A 9,824-nucleotide genomic window follows, 5' to 3' on the forward strand; every position below is an offset into this window, starting at 1 on the left:
TTTAGAGAATGTAAAAGAAGAGAATAAAATAAATGAAAAAGGGCCAAAAAAAAAAAAAAAAAAAGGTTTGAATAGGCAGGTCGGTTGTTTCGGCAGGCTAAGTGGATCCTGTCCCATAAACGGTTATGGAAGTTGGGAAGCGAAGAAGTTTGAAGTTAAAAAGTAACCCCACCTTTCAAGAAAAACTTTACTTCTAAAAATTAGGGTTTGTAAGAAGAAATTCTATATTTACCTAAATTTTCGTAAAAAGGTCAACTTGGTTTTTTTTTTCATGTGTTAATTTAGATGAGGCATGTTGGCTTTTAAGTATTAGTACGTATTGATGATCATTAATACAAAAGTATGGGGGAGATAGATGGTGATATAATTAGTAGGGGTGGGATTGGGCGGGGTAAAGAGTTAACCCACACTAAACTTAAGGTTCTAACCAAGGTTGTTAAAATCGGGATTCTAAGTAGAATCGTTTTGGATTCCGTAGAATTGGAATCGTAGAATCGGATCGTAAATCGTAAGATTCTACCAAATTAATAAAAATACAATTCAAACTAACTTTTTCAACAAAAATTATTTTCAAAATAAATAAAAAATAAGCCAAACACACAAATATAAATATATATATATATATATATATATATATATATATATAAAAGAATAATTTCATATAAAATTATTAACAAATTCTTTTAAAATTTAATTTATTTAGTTTTTGGAATGTAAGACAAATTTTATATAAATGTAAATATTACATTAGGCTTCAAAAACTTAAAGTTTGCAAAGCCCGTTTGGCCCAGCTGTATAACAGAACAAATAGAGCCCAAGAGAAGTACAAGGCCCAAGACCAATCTTTTTTAGGCAAGTCTCAACTTGCCCATCTGTAGAGAGTGAAATTCCCCAGCCGGCGCAGACGAACTGAAGAGACCAAAATTCCCCTGTTGCAATTCCACAGCGGCAACGGCAGCGGCAGCTCCTATTGTCTTTTTCAAGTAAGCTCTCTTAGCCTCTTGTTCCCTCTCTCCTCCTCCTCTGCTTCTTCTTCACCAAAACCCTAGCATTCTTTTTGTCCTCGGCATCTTTTCTCTTCTCAGAGTTGTGCTAGAGGACGCGAAAGAGATGGAATTGTTGCACTGTGGTAATCGATTTAGGGTTTCTTCACAACTCTTAAACCCAAAACAAGGCCGTAATCGTGGATAATTCAGAATCGTTGGAATCGTATAAAATCGTACGATTCCATGGTTTTACGTACAATTCCGGCGATTCAACTCACGATTCTGCCAAAGCCACGATTTTCCTGCGATTCGGATCGATTTGGGTATTTGGATCGTAAAATCGCACGATTCTACGAGTTGGAATCGCGATTTTAACAACCATGGTTCTAACACCTTAGCTCACGCTAAGTCAAAATTCTGAAAACCCCATCACATTTCAGCCCACACCATATCACATGAGTTTCATGGATTTTTTGAGTCATCCCAAATTTTAATATTGTATTAACAAATAAACATTAAAAGAAAATAAAATGTTATATTCTTCTGTCTAAACTGTCCAAAGGTGTAAAAAAAAAAATCAACAAATATATGCGTAGTATGTATCTTAAAGCAATAATATGATCCCATATGATTAATCCGTTATTGATGATACTATAAATAATATAATTTTAAATGTAAAAGTTATAAATTATTCTTATATTTTGGGTTCTTTGGGTTTTTCGGGTTCCTTGGGCTACTAAAACCTTTGTCCAAATCCCGTCCAAAATAAATTTAGACTCTAATTTTTAACCAGTCCCATCTCATAGTCTCAAGTACCTTACCCATATTTGTAAAATTTTTGGGCGGGAATCGAGTTAGTCGGACTAGTCCCATCCCTTATAATTAGTAGAATTGGCATAGCCTGCTGGGCAAAATAGTGGCGAGCGACTGGTGTTTTTTGTGATAAGCTGAATACCATATAATCTAAAACGAAAATTTTATAAAATAATTATTAAAAAAGAAAGTATAAAGTATTTATGTAACGGAAATAAAAATCTTAAAGGTGGATTATAGGAGTGACTAGGAAAAAGATAAGTATTACAAACCAAAATGTGATAGAGAAAGTAGATGTGGTACTTTTTAGTGATAATATTAGAGAAAGTAAATTTAGATAGTACATATGGATATATGCACAGGAGATCTATAGATGAATCCATAGAAAGAGGAATATTAATTTGTATAAAGAGTAGGAGGCAAAGAAGGTACTCAAAATTAATATGGAATGAAATCATGCAATGAAAATGAGATGACTTATAATAATTAAAAAAAAAAAAAAATGAGAATTCATATAACTGACTAAATTGCTCTTATTTGGTCACTGATTAAATAATTTAAATCTTAGGTTCAGTTAAAACTTATGCCACAACTCAATCATTCAATAATCCAACCAAATAATAGAGTAAAGAAAGCCAGAAAATCGAGCCTTGTTATAGCTTAATGGTATTCTTTTCTCCTTTCAGTATGAAAGTAGAGGGTTTAAGTCTCCCTAAGTGCACAATGATAGATACTTTAAAAAAAAAAAAAAAAAAAAAAAAAAAAAAAAAATAGTCACTATTTTTTACAGATGAAAAATGTTATTTGGGCTGAATCGGCTGATTAGGTCCATTGTTTGGCTATTTGCAAGGAAGTAGCATATATCTTGGTAGTCTTTTTTCATATAGTTTCTGTTAATATAATTAGTACTCCCAATTAATTAGCTAGTACAAAAAGTCGTACGTCTAACAAAACAAGCCCAGAAGCTTTGTTCGGAATCAAAGCTCTTAAGTTTTAACTGTTATGTTTTAATTCTAATTTTCATCTCCAAAGATATCTTTTATGAACATTGAATAATGTAAAAATGCAAAACATTTATTGCCAAAGGTAAAGGATGAACCAAACACCACCACGTTTTAATTGATTCAAATTATTTATTTTGATCCCTTATAGATCAAATATTAATACAAAGTAGTCAACACTATATTAGTAGGTCCAAGATACCGGAAAGTATCAATAAGAACCTAAACAAATTAAGTTCAGACTACTCTTTATTTTCCATATAGATCTATATATATATATAGATAGATAGATACTGCTAGAAGAACTTTAATATGTGACTTAGCAATCGAGATCATAGTCAGGGTCGACACCAAATTGTTTGCAGTACTCCTTGAAATACGCATCAAGAGCAATGACGGCGGCAGTGGGATGGTCGCTATGACCAGTACAGTCTTGCGGACGGATGATTTTGATTGTTTCCCCGAACCCTAGTTCGATGACATTGGGTGTGTGTACCTTCGTCATCCAATAACCTAAGGCAGTCTTGAATGTGACAGATACGTTTGAAGCAACTTTAGGGTTCATTAGCCCATCATAGTAACCCTTCTTGGATGCCAATGGATACTGTTGAATATAGTTTGTGTTGCAGTAGTCCATAGAGTTGCTAACCGGTACCTCAAAGATATTGCAAAAATCTGCACAAACAAAAGACTTTATTGATTGTAATATTTATAACAAAGCTCTCTAATTAACAACCTCATTTTACTTTTGTGTGCCGTGCGCACAAGGACATATTTCTATCATTCCATGACAGCACTTGTACCAAAATGTTTTTTTATTTTTATTTTTAGTTTTATTAATTTTTTTCGATAATTGGGGTCACTTGTACCAAAATGTACTACAACCTTTTGATTACTTTATGATATGCAAGGTATTTGTAGATGTAAATGTGTGTTATAAACTCATAAAAGTCCAAAACTTCTTGATGTGTACTTACACACAGAAATGTGTGCACTAATAACATATATATACGGATTGAAATTAGTTTTTGGGATCTGTAAAACTTCAAATTAATAATTTAATATGAATAGCTCATGGTCATGATGGAACTCTCTTGAAGTAGTACTCTAAATTTAATACACAAGAAGATTAATTGTCTTGTGATACATGTAGAGCATGTGTGAAATCTTACGTAAAGTTTCTTGTGTTACATATATGTATATATATTATATATTCACCTATAAATTTAAATTTAAAGAGAGAGAGGGAATGAAATCTTACGATCAGTTTCATATGTTGCATGTGCAAAGAAAGCTGCAATCTCATGCAAAGAAAATATAGGAGCTGCATTATCCGGACCAGTGGTGCCAAATTCAGGATAAAAATTGGCAGCTTCAAGAAATGCTTCTCTGGTGTACAAGCACTTTCCGGGACAATCTCCTGTACCGGTTTGGTTGACGATGCCATTAAAGAAGTCTTCCGTCACAACATCAGCAACCACGATATCATTCGTATAGCAAGGACCAGCTTGGCAACCAAAGCCGCAAAACGCATTGCCAGTGTCACACTCCCCCTGATAACTACAACACTGATAATCGAGATGACATGAAGAGCAGTCACCCACCACAGATTCCGGCAGAGATCCGGCGAGGATACCGGCCAGAATGACTCTGATGAGTATGGACTTTTCTAAATTGAAAGCAGTAGCCATGTTGAAAGCAAGTACTGTTGTTAGAAGAGAAATGTGTGGTGTAATGATAAGGTTGACTGAGGGGGTATTTATAATGCACGCATGTGAAAGCTAGCACTCAATTTTCTAGACTGACTTGTCAATAGGAGGCATTAACATGATTTATTTATTTCATTTTATATGTAATTAAGTTGGTGTGTCCATTGTTCATTAAGGAGCGTGAAAATAATGTCCATTGTCCTGATATATATAAATTTCCAAGTGGTGTGCGAGTGTGTGTGTGAGATATATATATATATATATATATATATATATATATATATATATATATTCATGGTCTTTTCTCATTCCTAGTGGACCGGTGCATGCATGGTTGACGAATAGGAGTAGTTCTATTATATGAAGGTACTTAGGGGGTCTAATCAAATCTTTATAATTGAATAAAACAATCTTAGTACACTCTACATACACTGCATTGCCTACAAGAAAATTATTTTTATGACATGTAATTTACTCCAAAGAAAGAAAAAAATGCTTGGTGATCGATAGACTTGTAAGCTCTACATAAGATTGGTTTGGCAGATGGAAGAGCTTACTTAATTTTGGCTACTAAACGAGAGCAGGGGCGGAGCTAGGATTTCAAGGTAGGAAGGGCTAAAGATAAGAAAATTTGGGAAATGGGTTCTTCCTTCTCAGTGGGAAGAACTGGGTCAGAAATGGAAGAAACAAGAGGGTATGCTCTGCCCTCAATTGGAGATGAAAATAAAATGGAGCTAAGAACCCTATTTAATACTATACATACGTGATAAACCAACAGATTCATCCTTGACAACCAACAGAGCATTCGAACTACACAAATGAATTTTCAAATTCCAAAGATATAACTACGTATAGTCTACACATAACATAACACTCGAGACCCAAACTATCTCAAGTATAAAAGCCTAAGTTTTGAATTACCAAAAAAAAAAATTCCCAATTTTAAGTAACTAAAACCCTAGATTAAAGTATGCAAATCTATATATATATATATATATATATATATATATATAGATGTATCTACAATCTAAATTTGACCACTTACAAGATGATTTTCGGATTTTTCCATTCTAGTCTGACTCTTCAAGTCTTCATCATCATCTTCTGGTCCAATTCTAAAGGTTCTTGTTCAGGTCTTGTAAGGGCTCACTCAAGTGGGTGATTCATGGGATTTTCAAACCCTTGTATCAGTTCGTGTATTCGTGTATGCAGTATGCCTCAGTGCAGAATAGTTAGGTTGATCAGCTTTGGTTTGCTGGGCTAGTGGGTTGGGCCATTTATCATGGATAGGGTAACTTGGGCTGGGTTATAGCTGATAGGAAATAGTAGTAGTAATTTATTTATTTATTATTTTTTTTTTAGACCTGGGCTGTAGCCCACAGGTGGCTCCGCCCCGGCAAACGAGCACCATTTTCTAATTTGTTCGAGACCAAATCAATATATATCCAAAGTTTTCAGCTTCCAAGGCATATGAAAATATAATAAATCTTAAAAGTTAATTATTAAAATATTCTATATATAAATAGAATTTTATTTTTCTTAACAGGAAACTGACTATTCCATTGCTCCTATATGAATTTGAACTCCTAAGATTGAGACTTTGAAAGATCAAGTCCTTGGTAATCTATGTTTTAAGATTGCTTTAGAAAATTACACTATAATTTCTAATCTTTGTTCGACTAGCGAGGTTTATATAATTTTGATCACTAGAGATTTTTATTGGCAAGAAATACACACACATGTACATCACTCACATGAGATATAATTTTTGTAATTGGCTGATTTCGGTGTCAAAACAAGTCCGATCGAGTTGTAATTTTAAGTTTAAAATTCAAAATCGAGATCGGTTACGGAATTAGAAACTTGTTCAAGTTAATAAACTATGATCTACGAAAAAGGTATGAATAACACTGTAGGAATGTTGAGTTAGAAGGTTAGGACATACACTTCATTCTGGGTATATTTTTCAAACTTACCAAATCAAAAAAATTTCCAAGTGTCAGGCCTTTAAGTTTAAGACTGACCATCTTGAACCAGTTCAAGAATCAAAAGGATTCTTCGATTTTTAACTGGCTATCTTGAATCGGTTCAACTTTCACTGAACCAGCTCCAGGTCTTCAGCAATTTTAGGTAACCTTGTTTCCTAATCTGATTATACTTCCTATTTGATATAGAATTCTTTCTAAAAGTCCTATGCACAAAATTTACCTTTTCCTGTGCATATCTAGTCTTTAAAAATTCTATATAAACCTTGATTTACATTTAGCTAGGTTGATACAACTTTTGCATTACATCTCTGATTCTTAAAAAGCCTATCTGATAAATATTTTGCAGAAAATCAAATCTGATTTTTCTGTCTTTGTTTCTAGAACACACACATAAACACAAGAGTGATTTTAGGGTGTTGTTCAATTCCTTATTGTGTTTAAAGTTCATTAAATATTGCATCTACAACGATCAGAGAAAGCGGATCTACTTCTTCTACATCAAATTCAGATCTTAAAGAAAAAGGGTGAAGCGATCACACTTAGAAAGGGTCAAAGCATTCAAGGAGTATTGTTTGATCTACCAGCAATCCTTCTAAAGAGATCAAGAGTAAGCCTGAAGTCAAGAGATGTTGGACGGGACGTCGCAAAGCCAAATGATTATCAGCGATTGGTATTTGGTAGAACGATAGGGTGTAAGCCTAAGTTAAAGTCCATTGTTCTTTGTTTCAAACATAGTGGATTGGTTTACTTTGGACTGCATAGTTCACGAGGTTTTTCCCACAACAATTGGTCTATTCTACCAATTGGGGTTTTCTTACTAAAATCCTGATATCATCTCTCAAACTCTATTTGCTTTACTTTACTTTATCTTGCATGTGATTAATTTATTAATTGCTAAATTAAGTAAAGCTAATTAAAATAGAAAGATACAGTTTTTAATATTTTCCTTAAAAATTTAAATTTTTCACATATACCTTATGCTGCATAAACTCACTTTTGGTATCAGAGCCAATCTCTATACATTGAATTGATCTTAATGGAAAGTTTTTGATTGTTTTTCAAAAAAAAAAATTCATCATGTCTTATGCGTTGAAAGAGGGTGGATCTAATCAAAGTGGTCCTTTATTAATTTGAAGGAAACAATTATAATTTTTGAAAATAAAAAATGAGAGCTTATTTGCAAAATTCAAGAGGTAGGCTATTGTTGAGACAGACTATACACCTCCTACTAGGAAAATATTGTCAATAGTAAGGCTGTTCAAGTTTTAAAAGATGTTTTTAACTTCACTGCAATTGAATCTGTGCGTAATAATGCTAATGGAAAAGCTTTATATACGATTATAAATTTTGTTGTTCCATCTAAATATGCTAGAATTTCTGATTGTAAAACTGCTAAAGATACTTGGGATATTTTGCAGGTTACTCATGAAGGAACTTCAAAAGTGAAGCTATCCAAAATCCAAATGTTTTCTCACAAGTTGGGGAATATTGTGATGAAAGAAGATGAATCATTTTTTGATTTTTATTCAAGTCTTCTTGAAATTATTTCTGAACTTCGTCACTTAGGCAAAAAAGTTATTGATAAGAAAATTTGTCAGAAGATCTTAAGGTCTTTACCTAAAAGATTTCAGATAAGGGTAGAAACTATCACTGAACACTAGGATTTGTCTAGTTCCAAAGTGGATGAAAGTAGATGAAGTTGTACATTCATTGAACAATTTTGAGATACAAAATTTTGATCTAAATCAAAAAGAAAAGAATCTTGCTTTAAAATCAACTTAGGTTGATAATTCTGTTGATGAAAATTCTAATGAAGATGTGGCTTTTATAACTAGGTGATTTAATCAGTTTTTGCAAAGATAATAGAAGAGAAGGAATGGCAATGGGGCCAATCCTAGAAATTTTGACAAGGGGTAAAAATTGAGAATAAATTAAAAGAAAGTAGAAGAGTCAAAAGAAACTGAATTCACATGCTGGAATTGTGGTGGCAAAAGTCACTCGGTAAATATTTATCCTAATCCTAAAAAAGATAAAAATGATAGGAATAGAGGGAAAACAATGAAAGTTTCTGTTTTTGAAAATTATACTTATAGTGATAATGAATCTCCTCATGAAGATTGCAATGATTTTTCTTATGTAGCTTTTCTTGAAAAAGGTCCTAATGTTGTTTCTTTGTCTGATTTTGACATTTCAGATGATGAAATCAATGAAGTTCATGATGAACAGGTTCAAGAGGATGAGAAGGATGAAGAAAAATTGAAGAAGATGTTCGAAGAAACTATTGAAGTCAAATTGGCTGTCAACAAGTTAGCAAATGAGCTTATACAAACAAAAGAACAGAATGATGATCTAAGAAAACAGATTGATGAAGGAAACGGAAGGAGTTTTGAAAGTAATTCTATCATATCTGATCTCAATGAAAAATTCAGCACTTTTGAAGAAAAGGTAAGAAATGCTAACGATTTGAAAGAATATCCTACTTTGAGAATTGAATATAGTGAGCTTGAATTGAAAAAGACACATGATAAACTAATAGGCTTTACTACTGATCAAGTCAAACTGAATAAGATGATCAACATTGGTAAGAATGTGAATAATAAAATTGGGTTAGGTTTTGTTAGAGGCTCATATAATAATTAAGGTAAAACAGTTTTTGTGAAATCTGTAGATTATACTGTGCCTGATCCTAGTTTGGTTAATTCATTGCATTATGATATGTCATGTGCCTAATGTGTTGCATTGCACTTTTGGTGGTGAGAATGGACACAGCCATCATTCATGTTTTCATAGGAAAAAGAATGACTTTTCTAACTTTCATTCTCATGATGTTCATGCTAAGAAAATGATGCATTCTAAAAAGAAAAAGAATTTTGGTTCACCTAAAAATTCTAAAGCTATAAATTTTCCTAGGAAAGAACTAAAATCTAAAAAAAAAAATTTCAGAAAGTGAGAGTGAAGACTGTATGGATCAAGAAAGACGATTTGGTCAATTATGTACCAATTGAGTCATTGGAACTAGTTTGCAAAAGGACATTGGATACAAAACCTTCAACCTAAGTCCTAGGGTGATTAGTGATCATCGATTGTGTTAATTGAAAAACTTTGTACCCATTGGTTCACTTTTTAGGGTTAGGGTTTGGTTAATGTTTTGAGACATTGATCATATTTTTCATAATAATTTATGTGAAAATTTTTTTAGTTGAATTTATGATCTATCTTTGAATGCAAATTGGGACACAAGATGATTTGATAAAAATAGATTCTTGGATTGTAATCTATACAATGAAAATTAATTTGCTTTGATTAGGAGATTTTTAGACTTGAATT

At 32.6% G+C, this 9,824-nt stretch overlaps 1 protein-coding gene and 1 pseudogene across 1 annotated transcript; both read right to left on the reverse strand.

Annotated features, from left to right (window-relative positions):
• The window catches only part of LOC132275418 (uncharacterized), a 66,135-nt pseudogene extending 64,324 nt beyond the window's left edge, over positions 1 to 1,811 (reverse strand).
• Positions 1,812 to 2,852: 1,041 nt separating this feature from the next.
• LOC132302531 (endochitinase PR4-like) lies at positions 2,853 to 4,510 on the reverse strand. The gene is made up of 2 exons (XM_059799461.1): positions 4,062 to 4,510; positions 2,853 to 3,475 (listed from the first exon to the last, which is right to left on the reverse strand). The coding sequence occupies exons 1-2, from the start codon at positions 4,489 to 4,491 to the stop codon at positions 3,120 to 3,122; spliced, it is 786 nt and encodes a 261-aa protein (XP_059655444.1). The 5' UTR covers positions 4,492 to 4,510; the 3' UTR covers positions 2,853 to 3,119.
• Positions 4,511 to 9,824: the final 5,314 nt, after the last annotated feature.

Source organism: Cornus florida, unplaced genomic scaffold (assembly GCF_030987335.1).
Source record: "Cornus florida cultivar Cherokee Brave unplaced genomic scaffold, ASM3098733v1 CherokeeBrave_3.0.0_Hap2_Chr01, whole genome shotgun sequence".
NCBI classification, from domain to species: domain Eukaryota; kingdom Viridiplantae; phylum Streptophyta; class Magnoliopsida; order Cornales; family Cornaceae; genus Cornus; species Cornus florida.

Bases quoted from the DNA above. Each gene is read 5' to 3' on its own strand.
- LOC132302531 (XM_059799461.1), bottom strand. From the start codon at position 4,491: ATGGCTACTGCTTTCAATTTAGAAAAGTCCATACTCATCAGAGTCATT. The intron at 3,476-4,061 runs GTAAGATTTCAT...TTGTTTGTGCAG, and splicing joins TGCAACATATGAAACTGATC to ATTTTTGCAATATCTTTGAG.